This window comes from Panthera onca, chromosome A2 (genome assembly GCF_046562875.1).
Source record: "Panthera onca isolate mPanOnc1 chromosome A2, mPanOnc1 haplotype 2, whole genome shotgun sequence".
NCBI lineage: Eukaryota > Metazoa > Chordata > Mammalia > Carnivora > Felidae > Panthera > Panthera onca.
In genome coordinates this window covers 50,351,102-50,374,542 of record NC_138340.1, presented here as the reverse complement: position 1 = coordinate 50,374,542, position 23,441 = coordinate 50,351,102, and the positions used below count along the sequence as shown (strand labels likewise).

Here is a 23,441-nt window from a genome sequence, read left to right as displayed (position 1 = left end):
CTAGTGGAGGGAGGCACAGGCTGGACCCTGAAGCACTGATGACAGAAGCATCCCTCTGTGTCCCAGTGCTGGGGATTAGTGCTGTCCCGAGACCTGGGAAGGCTGGTGGTGACTCACAAAGCAAACTGAATTTGTGGTTGAAAATTTAAGTGACCAAGAGGACTGGCCTTTTCAAATTCCAAATTGGGTTTGGAGACCAACGGATTGGATTAGTAGGAAGGGACAGAGAAATGGACAGATAGCTCCATGTGTGTGGACTAGCTGGCGGGCAGCCTTGCTCAGAATGAGATGAGCATTTCTGACTTTTGCTGAAAACAGACCACTCTGTTCTCCTTGCCTGCCAGGAACCAGGAATGAAAACCTCCCCCAGTTTTTAGCCCAGATAGGACAACAGCCAGGCCACAGAAACTGGTCCTCGGCTGTATCTGAAGCAGTCTGGCTGGTCATCACCTTGGTCCTGCTCAAGAGCCCTGTGAGTTACGTCTTTTAGAGTCATGCCACAGACTGGATCTTGAGCTGTCACCAGCCAGTTTTCCGACCCCATGGGGACAAAGCTTTCCTTATTTCAAGCTTCTGGAAGCCTTAGTTCAGCATTTAGGGTCAAGTGAATTCTCTCCTGCCGTCCCTTAATGAGGTGCTCAGAGACTGGGCTCTTCTGTTGTTGAAAATGTGAAAGTCTACAAACAGAAACTGATATTTAAAAAAAATTTTTTTTTAGTTTATTTTTGAGAGAAAGAGAGAGAACAGGGGAGGGGCAGAGAGAGAGAGGGAGAGAGAGAATCTCAAGCAGGCTGTGCTGTGTGTCAGCACAGAGCCCCACATGGGGCCTGAACTCATGAACTGTGAGATCATGACCTGAGCAGAAATCAAGAGTCAGATGCTCAACTGACTGAGACACCAGGGTGCCTCTGATATTTAAAACTTATTCATGGCTCTCTCTCTCTCTCCCTCTCTCTCTCTCCCTTTCTCCCTCTCCAGATGATGGAACAAACTCATCTTTGGAGAAGTCTGCTCAGAAGTCCAGAAATAGGATGATAAAGTCCCTTTATGATAATGGAGACTGTGATTTCCCCAGCTGGGTTCTGGGAAGTCAGTCTGCCTGGTTCTAGAGACCTACAGACAGGGCCTCGCTAATGTCCATGAGGGGAGGGGCGAGGAGCAGAGGCCTAGAGGAGGTGAAGGAAGGGGAGAGCATCAGACCAGGGTGGCACAAGTGTGTACCCAGCATATTAGTGCAATGGTGAGCATTCCTCGGCAACTTCCAGAAAGACCTGGGCGGGATGCTTGTTGAAGTGTGACTTTCCTGTTGTCAAGGTGACAGAGGTTCAGACGATTATCACTCAGCCAGAAAAGGGCAGGGTGGAAGGGTGACCTTCTAGAAGGCTGAAGAATTGCAGGAATCGTTCCTCCATTGTTTTCCTAGTCAGCGAGGAAGAACACCAGGTGGCCAGACTTCCAGGGACCAAGCTGTTTTCTGATGGGAAGACCACGTCACGGTGGTTGCCTTCCCCCCAGCTTCTTACAGTGACACATCACAATTCACACAGGTGTTCGTAGTTTCTACCTTAGGGCCTTAGTGCCAACAGATCTTGCTCGAATCCTGGGTTTGCCGCACGTGAGCTGTGTGACCTTAGTTAAGTCACTCACCTTCTCTGAGTCCCTTTTTTTTTTTTTATCTATAAAGAGAATATTATCTACCTTATGGGTTGTTGTGAGGGTTTAGGCGGGAAAGCACCCATGAAAGCGTACCCCTCCATCGCTGGCATTTGGGAGGCATCAGAAGACCTCAGTGTCACTGTCTCTGCAGTCAGGCGCCTGTGACTTGAACCCAAAGGGATGTGCCAGCTTCCCTGGCTCTCAGGGAGAGGGGGGTGCTTGGGTGCAGCGTTCCAGGAACCTCTCGCTTGGGCAGACTTCTTATTTGTGTCAAGACCATTCTCTTCCACTCCATCCTTGGTTCCGGCCATGGGCACTGCTGGTCTCCATCCAGCCAGCCTGCAGATAAGCCAGGAACAATGTTATCGCAGCTGCCAGGCCCTTTGGGCAGAATTCCTTTGTTGGGCAGTCTTGGCTCCTGTGGGGGGTTCTGGGTGGATTCGGGTTTAGACAAAGTGCTGAGAGGGTCTGGGGCAGGGCCTGGCTCCTAGTAGATGCTCAGTGAGTGTTCACTGGGTGACTAAGTGACGGAGAGCCCTATCAGATGGGGGGGCGAGACCTTCATCTGGAAAGGGCAAGACTGGTTTTGGAACCAGTGCTCGCATGTCACCGCATGGCAGGGGGGCAAGGCAGGACGGGAGTTAGGAGGCCCCAGGCTGCCTCCTGACTGTGTGGTCCTGGACAGCTCACTTCATCTCTTCAAGCCTTTTGAAAACATCTGTGACACACATACAAATAAGAGTAAGAGACTCTGTCATGTGGAAAGAAGCACAACAGTTTGTAAACTGTGAAGTGCTGTATAAATAGGAAACAACAAGTGTTGATGAGGATGTGGAGTAACGGGGGCCCTGTTGGTGGGAACGTAAAACGGTGCAGCTGCTGTGGAAAGTAGCACGGCGGTTCCTCAAAAAACTAAAGATAGAGCGACCATGTGATCCAGCAGTTCTGCTTCTGGGCATATACCCAAAAGGTCTGAAGGCAGGGTCTTGAAGAGATACTTGCACACCACCCCTGTTCACAGCAGCGTGATTCACAGCAGCCCAGAGGTAGAAGCAACCCGGATGTCTGTCAGTGGGTGAACGGATAAAGAAAACGTGGTCTGTACATACAAAGGACCATTATTCAGCCTTAAAAAGGCAGAAAACTCTACTATGTGCTACCGTGTAGATGAACCTTGGTGAAATGAGTCAGGCACAAGAGGGCAAATACTTTATGATTCCGCCCTATATCTGACGTACCGGGGTCCTCAAATTCCTAGAGACAGAAAGTAGAACGGTGGTCGCCAGGGGTTGGCGCAGAGGGGAATGAGGAGTTGGTGTTCGAAGGGGACAGAATTTCAGCTGAACATGAAGGAAAAGTTCTCAATATGGATGGTGGTGATGGTTGTAGAGTGTGAATATACTTCATGGCACTGAACCATACACTTAAAAATGGTAAATGGGGTAGATTCCCTGTTACGAGAAGTTTTCCACAATAACCTTTTTAAAGTGCTTTACAACCATCACCACCATTGTGACAATACCTTGTCTTGACTGGAGTTGAGCCTTTGCACTTGCCTACCTGTAAAAAATGGCCGAATCCTGAATAATTTAAAATTCTGGGTGAACTCCTGATGCCATCAACTCGTCAGCAGATGGTTACGCATCTGTATTTGAGTGTCCTGGGGTTACTCAGCCTGGGGCTGCCACCAACTGAGGCAGCAGCTGTAACTCTAAAATGCTTTCCCAATTCTCATCGTGGTTATTGCTCTCACCCCCATAGGACTGGTGCCCTTGAAGGAGGAAGATGAAAACCCATGTGTTGATAAGAGAATGACCCCTCTACAGTACCTAGCTCACTATTATGTCTTCATCTTGAGCCCAAGAAAGTGCCCCATCCCCCCCCCCCCATGAAAAGAAAAATCTAAGACAGATGGTGAGGTAATCACCTTACACATCTAGTGGTTGTATCTTAAAATGACTCTTGTATGAAAGAAGTTGGAATGCTGGATTTACCCTGAGTGGGTTCCTTATGTCGGTGTTTTTAAAAATGTAGGCAACCTGAATTGGACTTACTTGGGGCTCTGGTAAAAAGAGACACACAATCCAGGGTTCTACCTCACACATACTTGATGAGGATTTCTGGGGGTGGAGCCTGGGAATTTATATTATTTACAGACCACTTCCTACCGACTAAATTAAGAAACAAGAGCCCAGGGCCAGCCCAAGTGAGTTTATTAGGAAGCCTGGGAGACACAGCAGAGACCCCGTTTTGGTGGGAGAAAAAACAGTGGTGGCCAGCAGGAGCCTGAGGTTTAGTAGTAGGGAATTGGCAAGCAGGGGGCTTGGCTAACTGATAATTTCTGATAATTTCTTTAGTCTCAGAAGACGCAGCTTCTGCTCCCTTTTTGTTAGAATCTACAGATGGTAGTTTCTCTCTCTCTCTCTCTCTCTTTTAAAACATTTTGAGAGAGAGAAAAAAAATAAAGCAGAGTGTGAGTGGGGGAGGGGCAGAGAGAGAGAGGGAGACACAGAATCCGAAGCAGCTCCAGGCTCCAAGCTGTCAGCAGCACAGAACCCGATGCGGGGCTTGAACTCACAAACCGGGAGAGCATGACCTGAACTGAAGTCGGACCCTTAACCAAGTGAGCCACCCAGGCCCCCAGAGATGGTAGTTTCGATAGACGTATTGTATGCTGGGAAGGCAAATCTGTATTCAGAGTATCTGTTTGTTTCAGAAGAACAAAGCGCTACTCCTTCCATGATGGAAGTGGTTAAATGTAATCAACTGGCCACCAGCCAGCTGGCTAATCACCTCAGAGAGTGGTGCCATATTGGGACCAGTGTTGCTCTTTGCTGCTGGCAGACTGAGCATTTAGCTGTAGCCAGGCCAGCACTGCTGAGTGGAAGCCCACGCACAACTTCCAACCCTGTCACTCTGACCCTCCAGGAAATGACAGCAGTGGCTGGTGCCCACAATTGGGTCATGTCATCAACTTGATTACTGAAGTCCCCCTCTGCTGAAGTTGGTGAGCAGCAACATGGGACATGGGATATAAATCTCTTCATATTCCTTATCCATTCAGAGAAATCTATCAGTATACCTCTTCCTCAAACCTCCTGTCACCAACTTTCCGGTGATGTTCCTCCCAGAGTTCCTGACCATCCCGTTAAACCCTTTTCCATAGCCCCTTGGTGTAGACCCTTCCCTTGTGGCCATTTCTTCTTGCAGGCAAAATGCACGCCAGGTGCATTGTTAACAGTTCTTCCCCATCACCTGTCCACAGAATTTCACATCACCTGTCCTCTAGGGATGCTCCAAAAAGGGTCATTTGGGCTTTGAACACAGTTACACCAGCTCTGAAGCCATTTCTGTTAACATTGTATTACTGCCCACTTTGTGTAACTGTCATGCTTCTGCTTGAATCTTCAGAGAGGCTCAATCAAACAGAAGGAAGCTTTACACTTTACTCACTAGACAGATACTCCTTTTGGTAAGTTGCAGATGGTCCCCCATTGTGGACCAGCTCTCAGCACGCCTGCTCATCAGTGAGTATCCTGAGAGTCAATTCTGCCACCTCCTCCCCCATGACAGCTGTTTAAACACTCGAAGGTATTTGTTAAACCCTCCTATTTCTCTTGCCATCATATTCAACTGCAGTCATACAAGGTGACTTCTTGACTTCCTTCTAAAGCCTCTACCGCCCTGACATGTTTCCCTGAGCCACAACATACCCTCCAGACCCAGAGACCATCCAGTAACGTTACATAGACTTTGTTTCCAAGAATAAACAAGGTTCGCAGTCAGAAATGAATGGGTGGAGTCAACTCTTGGACAGCTCTGTTCGTCCAGCGAATGTTTCATGAGTACTTACCATGAGTAGAACGGACAGTGATGGATCATACCCATGGACCGCTGAGGACTGGTTCAGGAAGAAGAGCTCTAAGGAACCCACTTCCTGATATCAATGGCAGTGCTACAGAATGACTGTAAGAAGCCTGTCTTCATGCACACAGTTCATGCCTGTCTTCTCCTACCCAAAGCCCCTTTGATACAAGCAGGAGGTGGGAACCAGTATTAGCTTTATGCTGGCCTGGGTCCTAGAATTAGTGAAGCCTGTTCCCGCTGACACCACGAATAGTAGGTGGCAATGGGTATATTATTTGCCGTCAGTCACTCTAGCACATGGTTACAGACAGCTTTCCTGTCTTGATGGTTAAGCAAGATTAGAAAGGTCTAGTAGTTGCTTTATTCATCTTCCATGTATTTTAAGAGATGTTTATTAACATGTGCAGCAAGGGACTATCACCCTCTTTGGTCTGCCCTCTCATTCTTAAGATACAACTCGTGGTTATCTGCATTTCTGCAGGCTCCAGATTTCTGGTGTCTAATACTCAACTCTATTTAACATTCTGTTCCTTCTGTTTGCCATTTAAATAATTTCCTATAGTTGTTTCTTTCAAATGCTGCAGAGGGATTTAGGCAAGCATATATTGATGCTTATAAAGTACTTGAGGTATAATAGTGGTATATTATTTTAGTTAAGCCATGAGTAGTCTATCTATCTATCTATCTATCTATCTATCTATCTATCTATCTACTTATCTATCCATCCATCCATCCATCCATCCATCCATCCATCCATGTATCCATCATCTATCTGTTGTGTTTAGGCTCAAATACACACACACACACACACACACACACACACACACACACATACAGACACAGACGCAGACATAGATACACATACACAATATGTTTAGAGTAAAATATATGCACACCCAGGCACACACATTCATGGTAATCCTGTTACTATGGAGTCAGTTCTACAAGCACTGAAAAACTGCTTACTGTATAAAGGTATTAAAAGACTATATCCAGTAGGGCACATACAGTGTCCATAAAAAAAAAAAAAGACTATATTTATTTTTCAGGATCTGGGTCTTTCTCATGCACATGCAGTAATGAAACTTACATAACTCTCAAATTTAAGAAATTCAGTGCCCCTGCCAACCATAAAAACCTATTTGAGTCATCTGCCTGTGTTTAAGAAGCATTTGCCAAGTTGTTGCTACTGCTTCTTTACTTTTATTACTGCCACTAGCATTCTGTTGGGGGTAGGCAGTGTGTGATGAGGGTGAAAGAGGCACAGAGAGAGATCAAAGGTACTTTGTGGGGTCCCTTTAAGCCATCAGTGTGTACATTGTGGCCATCCAAGACAGGCCTCTGGCAAGTCGGTCACAATGCTTCCCTTGGTGAATGCAGTAGTCAGTTTTCACTGAGGAGAATCATGGTACAACCCCACAGCCATTGCTGGCCTGGGCAAGTGGGGTATGGGGTGCTTGCTTTGCCCTATGGAGCAAGGCTTCCCTGGCCAGAGGTGTGGGGGGTCACTGCCAAGGATGCAGGGCAGGTGGCTCCAGCTTACAGCTGTCTGCTTCCACCTCCAGGAGACCCAGTCTAGGTGTTCATTGTTTAGATTCATCCAGAAGAGAGGAGTGATCCTCTAAGCATTGGGTTGAAGAGGTTTCAAACTCCAGTGCAAAAGGCTCTGGAAGAGACTTTGAAAAACCCACAGATACTTCACAGGGGGCTAGGCTGGTGTGGTGAGAGCAGTGGCCATGCAGCCTGGGTTGGAAGCTGGCTCTGTCTGCTACGTACTGCATGGCTCCACCTCATGATCCGAGCCTCACTGCTTCCCCAGTGAGAGGAGGAGGTCAGAGCTTGAGACTTCAGAGACCCCACCCGTATCTTCTCTCCCCCTAGGGGAGGTAACCTCTGTGTGCTCTTACATTTCTCTGTATCCCTTCCCCTGTCACCCCACGACACTTAGAAGCCTGCCTCCAACACATGAGTAAGCTAGCAGAGTGGTCAAGAGCTCCGACTTGAGAGTCACACAGATGAGGGTTTGAATCCCAGCTCAGAAAAATGGGCACCAGTGGCTAGAGGCACTGCGTAAGAGCCTGGCAAGAAGTTCTTGTGAGTATGAGCTGCAAGGACCCCTGCAGATTGGGTCCAGATCAGCAGCTCTGAGGGACACTGTGCTTCCCCGAGATGTTTCCCTCTGTTGTATTCAAATCGGGTAACAATGGGCCCGGCATTCTGGGAGGGCCCGAGGGTGGTCCCTCAGATCCCAGCGGCCTGAGCCCACTGGGAGGGCAGACACCTCCTTGGCTGGACATCTGCACCATGGACAGGGATCTGAGTGAGGACGACAGTAAGTACAGCCGGAGACCTGGGGCGCCAACTTCTGTGGCCAGCGCTGACCAAAACTTTCCCTCTGGCCTCCGTGCTGTGTCGGGTTCTGGGTCTGTGTTGCTGAGGGCATCCTTCCTTCCTTCCTTTTGCATGTAAAGCTTATTTGCAGCCTGTTGGCTATTCTTCCATTATGTGCCTCTGGACAGTGGGGGAGGATGGTAACAACCAGGAGAACTCTTCTCCCTGATCGCGGTCCAAGTCTCGTGTTCTTCAATCTTCCTTTCTCTGGCTGACAGACCCCCCACCCCCGCCCCCAGCTACATGTAAGCCAGAATACCTCACTTGGGCTCCGTTCTGAGATGAAGTTAATTTTAAAGAAATGTCATGGATTGTCTTTACTTGTGATCTTCCTCTAGCAAAGAGCTGCTTTTTCATTACTGCTTGAGGAACACAGTCCTCATGACCCCAAGGCTGTCATTCCTGGGACAGAAACACAATGCAATCTAAGGACTATTTAAATAGATGAAGACGGAAATGGCATTTTAGGAAGAAATGTGTGTTTTAAAAATAAGAGGTTTTTGCTCCTGATCTGGAAGGAGCAGTGTGGTAGAGTATCAGATTGGGGGTTGGGAAGCTAGGGTTCAGGTCCTGACTCTGCTGTGTGATCTCAGGCAAGTCATTTAGCCTCAGTTTCCCCATCTATAAAAGGAGATGGGTCAGGAGTTCTTAATTTGAGGAACATGAAGGTGAGGGCAAAATGTATGAATGTACTTTTCTGGGGGGTGGAAAAGTATTCTCACAATTCATTTGAATCCTGGAGAGGACTGTGACACTAGTAAGTATGTTTTCACAGTTCCTGAACTGGCTGACTTTGAATGTCCTGCACAGGTCCAACACTGCTGTCTTTAATGTAGGCATCTCAAAGCTTTAAGTTTCAGAGCTGAGGTGGGATATGAAATAAACCCATGTGAAATCTTAGAATTTAAATTTTTGTTGGAATCCCTTTTCATATTGAAGTTGGAGACTGTACAGAGATATTTTAGCATGTATTTGGGCAGGATCTGATCTCTGGTATATTGGAAATCGTGTATCCATAGTCTTATAAGCTTCTACTAATATTAAAATGCAATTTTTCCTCTTTAAAACACTGATCATTAGCAGTCTTGCAATTTATAATCAGAGTTTCTCTTAGTAGCAGTGGGCTTGGTCAGATCTGGATTCACATCCAAGCTCTGCCTCCTGATTGCTGGCTGATTTTGCTCAAGTCACTTAACCTCTCTGAGCTATATTTCCCACAATAAAAATGGAGATCATGTCATCCTGAAGAATTGTAGAAGATTAATTGGATAAAAAGTGCCTACAACATTGCTCAGAATAAAGTAGGCATGGAATAAATGTTGACTCTAGAAAAATTATCAGATTATGTGTCCCAGGGCTTTAAAATTAAACTTGCTATTAATGAAAAATATTATCATCTGTAGTGTTTCTGTTCTGGCATCATGACTTTTGGCAAGCCAGGTGAGAGTAGGGTAAACTCTTCAGTTCCCTTAAAATTCTAAACACTCTGATTCTGTCGTAGGGTCCAAACCTCCATGCTGGTTTCCAATATAATTGAAACTTTAGGTCTACTGCAAGGTATGGGATTATCCAGAAAAGTTTTTATTTTTTAATTTTGAAATGTTTATTTATTTTTGAGAGAGAGAGAGAGAGAGAGAGAGAGAGCAAGTGCTCAAGTGGGGTAGGGAGACACGATCAGAAGCAGGCTCCAGGCTCTGAGCCATCGGCACAGAGCCAGATGCGGGGCTTAAACTCATGAACTGTGAGATCATCACCTGAGCCAAAGTCAGATGCTTAATCAGCTGAGCCACACAGGTGCCCCCAGAAAAGTTTTTAGAAGCAACACTGATGAAATCTGAAACTAGGTCAATATTTGCCCAGGTTTCAGAAAGGGAGACTGCTATGGGACTTATGTAATTTAAATGTCCCTTCTTAGGTAAGAGACGGCTGCCCATTTATCCCAATTGAGTTACCCTCCCCAGTCATGAAAATGTTGTCCCCTCAGTTTTTGAGTCTGTAATGTGGGCAGCTTCAGAGAGAGAACATCTTCTAACAGTGACACACTTTGGGACCAAAGTGGGCATGGATAGAGACGTTCTGGGATGTGGCACCCATGTGGCAGTCACCATGAAGACCTCTTAGCACTGCCACCGTCGGCTGCTGAGACAACTCTGACAGCATTCTTGGCTGGAGGCAACACCTCCCACCATTGGTTGGGACACCTCCAGTGATGGGCTGGTCTCCCTTCCATAGCCGAGGCCATCATGAATTCTTTTGTACATTGAGTTGACATCTCTTTCCTTGTAACTTTTACTTTTTGGTCTGGATTCTACCCCCCAAGAGTACTTAGAACATGTCTCTTCCCTGTTTAAAATAAGAAGTCTTCAGAGTCTTTTCTTTTCTAGCCTGACCAGGTCCTGTTTTTCCGATGGTCCCGGATACAATTGTGGTTTCAATCTCTCTTCTCTTAGAGGGAGACATCCCAGACCAGGGATGAAGAAGAAAAATCCCCTCCCTTATTCTAAAAACCATATCTCTTATAATAGAACTTATTTTATTACATACCGAGCTCCCTCCCAGATTTGGTGTGCAAGAGCCTCTTCAAGTAAGATAAGGTCCCCATAATTTGAGGAGGGGACTGCTGTGATTCTGGACAATAGGACCTAGGTGGCACCTCCTTTCTTCTGGGCACTGATAGCTGGGGAGTGCTCGGAGCAGTGATCTGAGGCCATCAGTGGCCCACTTCCCTTGGTACCCAGGCCAGCTCTGTTCCCCAAAGGCTTATTCCTTAGTGTTCCCCCCACCCCAGCTCTGAGTTGGAGACTAGAGACTGGGTTAAGCTCTCAGGATATCTTGGTGGGAAAGATGCTGGACTCCTGGCAGGGGCCCAGCTTCTAGGAGCTTTGGTGACTGACTGTGGGGCCTTAGCGTATGTCACCCATCCCTTAGGATGGAGGCACGGCCACCAGGAGTGCAGGTGCTCCCTGCCAAGTTGGCCCTGTCCTCACAGGGCCCATCTGGTCTTTCTTGTAGACTGTCCTGTTTCTGGAAGGGGCTTGTGGTTCCTGCAACTCCTAATGGAAAGATAGGGTGTCCCCTTTGGGGAACAAGGAATAAAAACCTTTAATGAAATCATACTGCAGCTGAGAAAGGGTCCCAAGGACCCTCCCAAATCATTGGCAGAGCCTTCTCTTATCCATCTTCCCAAGTGCTCCTGTCAGCAACCAGATTCCCTGAACCCTCTTGTAGGGAAAGAAGACCAGGGCCATAAAAAATAAAGTGACTTCCCCCCCAGACCACACAGTAGGCTAGCTATTTGTTGCTGTGCTCATGGCTGGGGGAATAAGGATGATTCATTGATTTGCCTTCCAAGTGTTTAAAGCCTCGTGGAGGAGGCAGACCCCAGATGGACGTTCTGCAAATAACTCTTGGAAAGCCATTTGGCAGAAACAATGGTAGAGAGTGGAACAGAGGACTGAGGGGCATGGGGAGGGGAACCGCACCCGGGCAGGCTTTGCAGGAGGTCAGGTCTGGGCTGAGCCCAGCCAAAGGGGGTGAGGGGGGTGTGTGTCATGGGCAGGAACAGCCAGAACAAGAGCTGGAAGAAATGGCACGCTGCCTGTGCCAGGGGGGAATGCACACATCAGTGTCCCCAGGGGACGAGGCCGCACTTACAAATCCCACCCCCACGTGGCCCTATCTTGGCATGATGACACTTCGACAAAGCAAGAGTTCCACATCCCAGCTAATTGAAAATTCGTAACATTTGCCGGGGTCTCTCCTGACGCACCAGAGGGCCCTGCAGAACACCAGGGAAAACTTCTCCCGGCCTTCTCCCTGTTTCTCTCGATGCTGGCCTCGCTCCCATGGTGGGCTGTGTGTTTGCTCTCCCAAATGTGTTCTCAGCGGCTCCCACCTCAAAGCTCCCACACCCCTGACTCCTCTCTGGAGCCCCAAGCAGGCTCTTCTTTTTGCTTCCCCTTTCTGCTCTGTTCTTTATCCCCACCCTCTCCCCTTCCACAGCAACTGTTTTCCTTCCTCTCACCCTGCTGTGGGCTGTGTGGGGAGGCTTTTCCCCTCAGGACTGAGGAGACTAGAATCTTTTCTTCCTGTCCCGTGGGTACTCTAGGGCCATTTAACACAGGACCTTCTCCGCTAAAGGCAGGAGCTTAGACATTAGCTGTGGGCAGTAGTGAGCCACTGCGGTGTTTAAGAGATGGCATGGCCCAGTCAGGCCCTCCAGTCTTGCTACAAAGACTTTTATTTTTTATTTTTTTTATTAAATATTTTTTAAGTTATTTATTTGAGAGAGAGACAAAGTGAGAGAGAGAGAGAGAGAGAGAGGGAGAGAGAGAGTCCCAAGCAGACTCCACGCTGTCAGCACAGAGCCTGATTCGGGGCTCGAACCCACAAACCGTGAGATCATGACCTGAGCTGAAACCAAGAGTCGGATGCTTAACCGACTGAGCCACCTGGGCACCCCCACTATGAAGACTTTTAAATAATAGAGCCAAGTATTTGTTCTTCTTGGCAAAGCAGGATTTTTTTTTTTCTTTCCTTTCTCTTGTGATCACCTGACTCTCCTGTTTTTATTATTTTCAATTGTGATAAAATACACGTCACATGAAAGTTGCCATCCTAAGCATCTTTAATTGTGCTGTCTAGAGACATTAAATACAGTCCCATTCTTGTGGGAATATGATCACCACCATGCATCTCTCAAGTCCTTTCATCTCTAACCCCTTTAAACAACAGTCCCCCACATACCTCTCCTCTTTGCTGCCAGCCAACCCCATTCCATTTCATGTCTGTGTGGATTTGACCACCTGAGTCTCTCCTGTCCCATCTTAAGTGTACAGATCACAATGCATTTTTGTGCATCGAGTGTATACAGGAAGGGGGTGTTCCCTGTCTTAAAGGGTCTCCCGCCCCTGTTGGAGGCGAGGTGGCAAGGGCCGAAACAAACTAAAGCAAGTTGGCAGTGGGGAGGCGTGTGAGTGGAGACATGGCATGATTTCAGTGCTTTTAAGATGATTAGTACTGGAATCTAAGGCAGAAGATGTGGACTCCTTTTTTCCTCTGAAATAAAGGGAATGGCATTTTACAAAGTGGAAGTTAAAGAGGTTTTCCACTAATTATACCTTGCTCCACAAGAAAAATTCCTTTTGACACAAAAGAAAAATAGCTGGCGGCTGGTGAGCACTACCTTACAGATGCTTTGCAAAGCTTTCTCAGCAACCTCTTGATGACATTTGCACAGAGCAATAGGGTGTTCAGCTAGGTGGAAAGGACCTTGGCTTAGCATTAGGATCTAAGTTTTTGTTTTTAATTTTTTTAACATTTATTTATTTTTCAGAGATAGAGTGTGAGTGGTGGAGGGGCAGAGAGAAGGAGACACAGAATCCGAAGCAGGCTCCAGGCCCTGAGCTGTCAGCACAGAGCCAGACACAGGGGTCGAACCCATGAACCGTGAGATCATGACCTGAGCCAAAGTCGAACGCTTAACCACCTGAGCCACCTAGGCACCCCTGTCTTTTTTTTTTTTAATTTTTTTTAATTTTTAAAATTTCTTATTTTTTTTAGAGAGAGACAGAAAGCAAGCAGGGGTGGAGCAGAGAGAGAGGGAGACACAGAATCTGAAGCAGGCTCCAGGCCCTGAGCTGTCAGCACAGAGCCTGACGCGGGGCTCAAACTCACAAACTGTGAGATCATGACCTGAGCTGGAGTCAGACACTTAACTGATTGAGCCACCCAGGTACCCCAATGGTTGTTTATTTTTGAGAGAGAGAAAGAGAATGAGCGGGGAAGGGTCAGAGAGAGAGGGAGACCCAGGATCCAAAGCAGGCTCCAGGTCCTGAGCTGTCAGCACAGAGCCCGACGCGGGGCTCAAACTCACAAACTGTGAGATCATGACCTGAGCTGAAGTCAGACACTTAACTGATTGAGCCACCCAGGTACCCCAATGGTTGTTTATTTTTGAGACAGAGAAAGAGAATGAGCGGGGAAGGGTCAGAGAGAGAGGAGACCCAGGATCCAAAGCAGGCTCCAGGTCCTGAGCTGTCAGCACAGAGCCTGACGCGGGGCTCGAACTCACAAACTGTGAGATCATGACCTGAGCTGAGGTCGGAGACTTAATTGACTGAGCCACCCAGGCACCCCAGGATCTCAGTTTTAAGTACTCTTTCTTTCTGGCTCTGCTATGAGTGTGTGAGCTCGTTGCCCCATAATCACATCTCTGAGTCTCACCTTGGTCTTCTACGAAGCAGGGAAAACAGTGGTTGTCGTGAAGTGCAAAAGAGATCATGCCCACACCATCCCTTTGTGAGCCACGGGACACAATGCATGTATTAGGGTGGGGTGGCTGTGCTGGAACTCGGCCCTGACCCCATGGAAACAGTGACACGGCTTGGGGACCCCCTTCGAAGTGCCCCACGCTGGGCATCACACAATGACCTGTGACGTCCACGTTCCTGTTGTGCCCGTTGAGATCTGCACAGGAAATGACGCATCTGCCTGTAGGTCAGCCCGGAGTCCTTTATTTTTGTACATAACATAATGGTGAGATTAATTTAGCTCTGACGAATTACTGCTGCCCTGAGAGGTCAGGGTGGCTCCTGGTTGATGGATGGAGCTGTGAGTTTCCCACCTCTCATTCTTCCCCTCTTCCTGCCTCTTTGTTTGGTTTCCAGCTGGACATAGCAGCCATATGGCATTTGTCTGTCTTCTAGCACTGGAGAGTATGGATGCCCCAGCAGACCCCAGACTTCCGGGTGGGCGGGGGGCCTTCCCCGGGGAGAGGGCTATGAAGGTCTTGCCTTTCTTTCTGTGCTCGACATTTTCACCTCTTGTCCCCTGGCTTAAAGGAGCACAAAGAAAGAGGAAGACTCGCCCTCCTCAGGTCCAAGGCATTGAGGAAGCATTTATTAAATGCCAGGCTCGGGGCCATGAGCTGTGTGCACGCTGTCTCATTAGATGGGCACTAATATCGTCTGCCCTGGTTCACAGCCGGGGGTGGGGGTGGGGGTTGATTTCTGCAAGGATGGGTGGCTGGCACAGAGTCACGTAGTGCATGACTCAGACGTATCAGAGCCCAGGTGTCCAACCACCAATTCTGACTCCAGATACTCTTGGCTACAGTCCAACCCTGACCTTCACCCTTAATTCTGATAACTGGGCTCACAGGAGCTGCAATGACATGCATGGGCCCTGACGCCAGACAGGTTCAAATTCCAGCCTCCTTCTTTCTGACCCCCTCCAACGTACCCACACAGGTGAGTGTCAAGGGCAGCTCAAGGGCCAAGTCTGACCCGCTGCCTGTTTTTGTAAAGTTTTATTGGAACAAAGCCATGCTTACTCAATTGTGCATTATCTATGGCTGCTTTCACCCGAGTTGAGTAACTGAAACAGGCCGTATGGCCCACAAAATCTACAGTATTTACTCCCCGGCTATTTGCAGAAAATATTCGCAGATCCCTGGTGACGAAAATAGCTTAAAATGCTAATAAACTTAGTAGGAGCAAATACTGAGAACCAAGGTATGAATAATAGTTCCTGATGAATTATCATGTTGGGGATTTCAGGACACGTTGGCATACACCATTGTGCAGGCCTGGGATGGTGTCTCCTTCCGTCACACCCACAACTGTCCAAGGTCTCTCACTGGTTTCTGCGCAGAATCATTTGCTTACAAAGTTTAGCTTTCTTGCTCAGAAAGGCACTCTCTGTATCTGGAAACACTCTCCTCTCTCAGCTTCCTTTGTAAATTTCCTGCAAGGAGAAACCTTACAGATGCATATGCATTTCTTATTGTCAGAGGGCTGAGACGGACTCTGAGGGGAGTGGTAGAATGAGATGCTTCATTTGTCTTAATGACACCCCTCCTCCCTCCATTGTTCTCAGCCCACTTCCAAATAGCCTCCGCTGCTCCAATTTACAAGATCTGTTTCTTCTTCTGGACTCTGTTTTTATTAAACTTGAAAGGACAGGACATATTATTTTTATTTTTGTAGAGGGAAAGAGCTATTAGGCTTTCAAGAGCTGAAAAAAAAAAAAAAAAAAAAAAAAAAGGAGGGATCTAGGGGGTAAAACAGATCAGCGGTTGACCTGAGTGTGTTCAGTGACTTCATGCAGAGCGAAATTTCTTTCCACAGACCACTTATCAACTTACCCTTTTAAAGTCAACTTCCCGTAATCAAATTGGCCACTGGAAAGACAGAGCTGAGTGGTTCTTGTCCCCCAGCATGAGAGCTTCAGGGAATAGGTTTGAGGGGTGGCCAGGTGTGCTGGAGCTGGAGCAAGGAGCGTTTATCCTGCTCTGATTTCACTGCTGTGTATCCTACGAATACTGGAGTAACCTCTCTGAGCCTCAGACTCCTCATGTCAAATGGAGTTAGAAGTCCTGCCTTCTGTATCTCCAGGTGAGAGAGTGGGTGTAGCAACAGGTATGGGGAGGTGCTTTCTGAGTTGTCTAGCATTTCTTGGAGTCAGTGCTTCTGTGCAGTCTCAGGACTATGTGTGTCTCTGCCATAGCCTGGCAGATCAAGCTGAGGTGTTTGGTTTGTTTTTTTTTTTTTAGTTTACTTAAATTTAAATTGGGGCACCTGCGTGGCTCAGGTGGTTAAGTGTCAGACTCTTGATCTCAGCTCAGGTCATATCTCACGGTTTGTAAGACTGAGCCCCACATCGGGCTCTATGCCGACAGTGTGGAGCCTGCTTTGGATTCTCTCTGCCTCTCAGCCCCCACCTCAAAATAAATAACTAAATATTAACAAAATAAGTTTAAATTTAAATTTTGAGAATTGAAATGCAATTAACATACAGTGTTATATTAGTTTCAGGTGTATAAGGTGAGGTTTTAAAAGCAGATATATAGTGAGTGATTCTTCCACAGGGGTTGCCTCATGGGAAGTAGGTGGGAAGGACGTGGGCTTTGGAGAGCAACGAGCCTTGGTTTGAATCCAGCTGCATCACTCACTGGCTGTGTGATCTGAGGCGAGCCACAGCCTTTCTAAGCCCATTTCCTCATTGGGAGAATGGATAATATTCTGTGTCGGTTTGGGTCATTCAAGAAGCAGATACTAAGTGGCAGATGTGTCCGAGGTCCCTGGGAAACGTATATGGAAGGAAAAGAGGAGAGGAGGGAGCAGGTGTGGGCAGGGACCGTCTGCAGGCTAACCGCAGGTTGGACCCCTGTGAGAGGAGAGAAGGAGGGAAGGAAGGAGCCTCAGACCATGGTGTGGCTCTCGGAAAGTTTTGCCAGGTTTGTGGGGAATCCCAGAGCAAAGATTGCCTGATGTGGGAAAAAAAGGCAGAAGGAAGCCGTTGTGGGAAAAAAAGGCAGAAGGAAATGGCAGGTAAAATTGAATTTCCTGATAATCTGCAGCCCATTGATGAGTACTTGAGGCAGGCAGAGTATGGCATTTCTCTAGGAACTCCCTACTGTCTTGGTGTTGATGCTTTGCTAGCAGGGAAAACAACCTTGGCCTGGAGGTAGTTAGACCTCCCACACCCTGTGAGTCTTCTTTGGCATGTGAAAATTCTTTTTGAAATTCCCCTTTGACTGTACCTTTCCCAACTCCCAAGTATGTGATTAGTCTCTCCTCACCATCCCGGGGCAGCTCTTCCTGCCCATGGGTCCTGTCCCTATGCTTTAATAAAATCACCTTTTTGCACCGAAGACATCCCAAGAATTCTTTCTTGGCTGTCGGCTCTGGACCCCACCATGACTCCACTGCCCGTTAGAGGAAGCTGCACAAAAAACAAGTCTACACCCCAGCGCCTTAAAACAACAACCATTTTATTATAGTTCATGATTTTGTGGGTCAGGAATTTGGGCAGACTCAGCTGGCTGATTCATCTCCTCCTTGTATCATCCATTAGGGTCAGTTTGGGCTGCTGTGACAAAACACCATAGACTTCCTGGCTTAAACAACATGTATTTCTCTAGTTCTGGAAGCTGGGAATTCTAAGACCAAGGCACCCTTAGACCCGGTGTCTGGTGAGAGTCCACTTCCGGCTTGTAAACAGCCACCTTCTCACTGCATGCTCACTGGGGAGAGAAAGAAAGATCCTTGGCCTCTGGGCTCTGTCTTTTCCTGGCAGGGCACTAATCCCACCACATGACCTCATCTAAACCTAATCACTTCCCAAAGGCCCTACCTTGTAATACCATTCAGGGTTTCAACATATGAATTTGGGGGGACATGCAATCCATGACAGGGTCACTCAGTGGTATTCAGCAGGAAGCTGGTCTGGCCTGGCGGGTCTGTGATGGCTTTGCTCGGATGCCTGGTGGCTCGGTGGGATGGTGGAGTGGCTGGCAGGCTGGGCTCCACTGGGCCCCTCTGCGTGTAGGCTTATAGTCTGCCTGTAGTCCATGTGGTCTCCCCAGGAGGGTAGCTGATATATACATGGAAGTTCAGGGCTCATGAGGGAGTGCTCCAAGAGAATGCTCCAAGAGGGAGTGCTCCAAGAGGGAGTGCTCCAAGAGAGTGCTCCAAGAGGGAGTGCTCCAAAAGGGAGTGCTCCAAGAGGGAGTGCCCCAAGAGAGTGCTCTGAGAGGGGGTGCTCCAAGAGAGTGCTCCAAGAGGGAGTGCTCCAAGAGGCATTGCTCCGAGGGGGAGTGCTCTGAGAGGGAGTGCTCCAAGAGAGAGTGCTCCGAGAGGGAGTGCTCCAAGAGGGAGTGCTCCAAGAGGGAGTGCCCCAAGAGAGTGATCTGAGGGGGGTGCTCCAAGAGAGTGCTCCAAGAGGGAGTGCTCCAAGAGGGAGTGCTCCAAGAGGGATTGCTCCAAGGGGGAGTGCTCTGAGAGGGAGTGCTCCAAGAAGGAGTGCCCCAAGAGAGTGCTCTGAGAGGGTGTGCTCTGAGAGGGAGTGCTCCAAGAGAGAGTGCTCCAAGAAGGAGTGCTCCAAGAGGGAGTGCCCCAAGAGAGTGCTCTGAGAGGGGGTGCTCTGAGAGGGAGTGCTCCAAGAGAGAGTGCTCCAAGAGTGAGCGCTCCAAGAGGGAGTGCTCTGAGAGGGAGTGCTCCGAGAGGGAGTGCTCCGAGAGGGAGTGCTCCAAGAGACAAGAAGTAGAAGCTGTGGTCTCTTCATGTTTCCCCCATGTTCCCTTGCTTGAAGCAGCTCAAGCCTGTGAAGGTTCAAGGGGAGGAGATAACAGATACACCACTTCAAGACAGAAGCAACAAAGAAGTGTGGCCATCTCTAATTCAGTACCTGTCTCCTAGGGTCGTGGAATATGATCATGTTTCTATATGATCATCTGTCATGGGGGACTGGCACAGAGTAGGTACCCAGCAAACAGGAGCTGCCATTCTGAATGTTTTTCTCATCATTATTATTATCGCTGCTATTATCACACCCCCACCCCATCCCCACCTGCCCTACAGATGTGTTGTGTGTCCCATGGTGCCAGAGTGAGATTGGCTTAGTTAAACTGTCAGCCTTTTTGTAACATGCCCACCCTGGCTTGTCAGCTTCCAGTGAAGTCACCACTGACTCCCCTCCTCCCAGAAGCTCAGGACTGCCTTCCTTCCACAGGTGTGGTAGACCTCAGTTTTGAGGCCGAGAGTCCTTTGGCGCCACCAGCTGAACTCCTGGAGAGACTGCCCAGCTATGACTGGCTTTTTCAAAGAGGTGGTAAGTCTGGTGGGTCTTGCTTCCTACAGCCTCTTCCTGGGGCTTATGCTGGTTGCAGAGACCTATCTGGAACAGGCCAGTGCTGGGATACAGCCCCTTTCCCCTGGGGGGCCCTGGGAAGCCTCTTATCACCATTGGGAGGGACAAGGAGCACATAGGGACATCAGCCCTGTGTCCACGAACATTCCATGACCATATCCACAGGTATTTAAGACTGGAATCATGCTGGTTTGAGAACCACTCTTCTTGCATTAGATACATTAGCATTTCCCTTTGTCTCATTCAACCTCCCTTTCAACCAGTCTATTCTTCCTTCACCCTGCAAATACCTGTGCCTTTGAGCTAGGCTGTGGAGCCCCTGACTCCTCCCCTCTCCTCCAGGACAGCAGATAATGTTCCCACCTTTGGAGGCTCCAGGGAGACCCCTGGAGCAAAGGTGCTGGTCCTCGTTCCTGGAACACAGGTGAGCTGTGGTGCCATCACACAGGATCATGTGCAGTGACCCTCACATCACCCCCACCCCCACTGTGCCAAGAGCCCTCCTCGCGGATTTTAGGGTCTACAGATCTCAACCCTGACAGTGCATCAGGATCCCAGATCTACTGGATCAGATCCTCCAGGGACAGAGGCCAGGAATGTGTACTTTACCAAGCAAGCTCTTCAGGCTGTTTGGCTACCAAGCTGCAGTCGAGAAGCACGGTGTCGACCAGGGGTTGGGAACTGCAGCTCCCTGGGCCAAATCCAGCCGCTGCTTGCTTTTGTAAATCAAGTCTTATTGGAGCAGAGCCATGCCATTTATTCACATACTGTCCGTGGCTGCTTTTGTTCTACAACAGCACAGGTGAGTGATTGAGGCAGACTGTATGGTCCATGAAGCCTAAACTCTTTAGTCTCTAGTCCTTTGCAGAAGGAGTTTGCTGACTCCCTGGACCCAGGACTCTGGACAGAGCTCTGGCTTTCCAGCCAGCTTTGTGCAGAGAGAAGGTGGAACCCCCTGCTTTCTGGGTCTGGCCACTTGGCTGGGTGGCTGTATCCTGCCTTCAAGGAATCTCCTGGGTGCTCCTGGCCGCAGTGCTGCCTAGAGTGCCTCCCCTTCCCCTCCCTGGCCGCCCACCTTCCATGCGCAGGGCAGACCCCGCTTCCTCAATGGAGTGCTCTTGGCCATTCTGGGCCCCACACCTCCTGCATGTGCGCAGGCCCCTCTGTGCACCAGACCAGAGGTGCTGGAGACATCGCTGTGCATGAGAGGGGCTTACTGTTTGGAGTCAGGCTGCTGTGGAGAAGTAAATGAAGATATGAGGGAGGAAGAAGGAGGGGACTTCTGCTTCCTGGAGGTCTTGGTGGGGGAGGGCTTTGCTAGGAGGGGACATGGCAGCTGGGCCTCAGGGAAGAGCTTTCTAGGAGGAGAGGGAGGCATCCAGAGAGAAGGCCAAGGAAGGGGCCATTTGTTGTCTTCCTTCCCACCCATTGCCGTGCTGGCCCAGCAGGCTCACAGTGGGTCCCTGTGGGCACCACGGCCTGGTAGTTCTTGGCAGGGGCTTTCTCATGAACACTGCTCATAGCTCCTCTGGCTGAGGGGGCAAGGTCCCCAAGGGCAGGAACATGGGAACGTGGTCTGACCTAACTTTGCCTCCTCCTAGCTGTGTGACATCGTCTCCAGACCTCAGTTTTCCTCATCTGTAAAATGGCGTGATTTGTCTTTAAGTACATCTTTAAGTGTGTATGTGTGTGTGTGTGTGTGTGTGTGTGTGTGTGTGCACGTGCTAAGATTCTCTAAGCTCTTCTCCTGAGCCCTGCACTTCAGCTACAACAGTGTTGCTGTCCTGTCCTCTAGAAAGAACTGCCTTGCTCCCGCTGTGGGCATCTGTTCACACAGTTCCCTCTGCCAGAGGTTCCTTCCCCAGATGGACCCCCGAGTGCCTCACCACTACCGTGGCCCACGGCCTGGCCCTTCCCTTCTCCTGACCTCCATTTCCATCTGCATCAAGAGGGAGCTGGCTGGCCCTGATGAGCCTGCAGGCCCTTTCCAGAGACCCTGCTTCTGTGCTCTGTCCCCAGCAGAGTCCCCTTGGTGACAGAGGAAGTGGCCCGGGAAGCCCTCCTCAGCTTTGTGAGCTCCAAATGCTGCTATGGCAGCACAGCCGCCGGTGACCTCATCATCCAGGAGCTGAAGCAGCAGACGTTGTGCAGGGTAAGGGGGCCTGGGCCTGGCGGTCGCCTGGGGAGGGCTTTAGGCTTTGGGGCGGGGGGTGGCTTGCGTGAGGTCGAACGGGAGAAAGGAGTCTTGGGGGGGTCAGTGCATGTGAATAGCGGTGACACTGAAGTGCCTTTGCCACTCCTCTGATCTGTAGTTGTGCATGATGACACAAGGAGTCCTTATTACCAGTCTTCACTGCAAAGCTCAACTGTGTTCAGCATCATGGGTGGCACATTACACATATGTCTTATGAAGTCCCACAACTGCCCTGCACAGTAGATCTTACTGTGACCAGTTAAAGGGGAGGAATTGAAAGTTTAGAGAGGTAAAGTTACTTGCCCCAAATTTACAGCTAGAAGTGACAGAGCTAGGACGTAAATCGGGTTCGCCGTCACCAAAGTCCGTGTCTTTAAATACATGAGTAACCCGCTTCCGGGAGAGGTGGGCCAAGAAAGGCCCATCTACTCCCCTTGATCCCGCCAGTCACATCTGTGCCAAGGAATCGTTTATTCATGACCCCTGGTCCCGAAGCTCCAGGGAAATCTTCTGTCTGTTACTGAGACCACAGTGGGCACTTATGTCCCCTTCTGCATCGACAGGGCCAAGGAACAGCTTTTAAGTTCACATTTTCTAGTGCCACTGGCACAGCCATCCTCTGGCGAGTGCACCATCACACAGAAAGCATAGAAGCCTCACAGGGAGTGGTTAGAGCAGGAGCCTAGGGGAAGAGGCCCCTGTGTAGCTGTGTGATCTTGGTCAAGGTAACTGACCTCTCTGAGCCTCTGTTTTCTCCAGTGTCAGAGGAGGAGCCAGGTGATGTCCAAGATCCCTTCTTGTTTTGTGATTTTGTGGATGAGATCAAGAGGGAGGACCTTGACATCAGGCAGAAAAATGCCTCCAAAGGGGACGTTTGAGGCAGCAGATTCGACTGGGCTCCATCTGTTAAAGGGCAATTGCTGGGGCGCCTGGGTGGCTCAGTCAGTTAAGCATCCGACTTTGTCTCAGGTTATGATCTCACAGTCTGTGGGTTCAAGCCCCGCGTCGGGCTCTGTACTGACAGCTCAGAGCCTGGCACCTGTTTCAGATTCTGTGTCTCCCTCTCTCTCTGACCCTCCCCTGCTCATGCTCTGTCTCTCTCTGTCTCAAAAATAAATAAAAACATTAAAAAAAAAAAAGGGCAATTGCTGTCCCACAGCTTGCCTTATAGAGCATTTCTGGGTGTAAAGAAATGGGAGCTGAAATCAGCTTGTGAGCCCATCGGGGGAGATTTCCTGGGGCTGACTGACCTCCCTGCAGATGTCCAGGGGCATCTGGAGTAGAAATCATCTTTGCCAGCTGTTCAAAGCAGCCTGTGGTGCTGGGTGTGGGGCCTTTCAATTTCCTGGGGAGCCTCGGCAGGTGGAAAGCTTCGTCTTTTTCCACAATGCTGTCTTCCTAAAGGGCATGACTGTGAACATGCTGGTTTTTTTTTCTCTATAGTACCGACTAGAGACTTTTAGTGAATCCAGGATAAGCGAATGGACATTTCAACCCTTTACCAGTAAGTGAAATCAGTTTACTTGGGAACAGATATGGCAGGGGCTGGTGGAAAATATCAGGACATGTCTTATCCACTAACCTGAGTGAGATGCTCTTCTGCTTGGAGCCCTGGTTTCCCCATCCTCTGTAAAATGAGAGGGTGGGCTTTTATCCAGACTCTCCAGTGTGGAACTTGGGA

General features: G+C 49.1%; 1 protein-coding gene across 4 annotated transcripts in view; it reads left to right on the top strand.

Moving 5' to 3' along the window:
* Nucleotides 1-7,698: 7,698 nt before the first annotated feature.
* Nucleotides 7,699-23,441, top strand: part of SSUH2 (ssu-2 homolog) — a 31,075-nt gene continuing 15,332 nt past the window's right edge. The window contains exons 1-5 of one of the 4 annotated variants that reach the window (XM_060631630.2): nt 7,699-7,855; nt 19,429-19,527; nt 19,909-19,990; nt 21,586-21,718; nt 23,204-23,264. In XM_060631630.2, coding sequence (XP_060487613.2) covers nt 7,828-7,855; nt 19,429-19,527; nt 19,909-19,990; nt 21,586-21,718; nt 23,204-23,264 — 403 coding nt within the window. In that variant the 5' untranslated portion in view covers nt 7,699-7,827. The remainder of the gene's footprint in view (nt 7,856-19,428; nt 19,528-19,908; nt 19,991-21,585; nt 21,719-23,203; nt 23,265-23,441) is intronic. The other 3 variants (XM_060631631.3, XM_060631632.2, XM_060631633.2) reach the window with 3 other exon arrangements.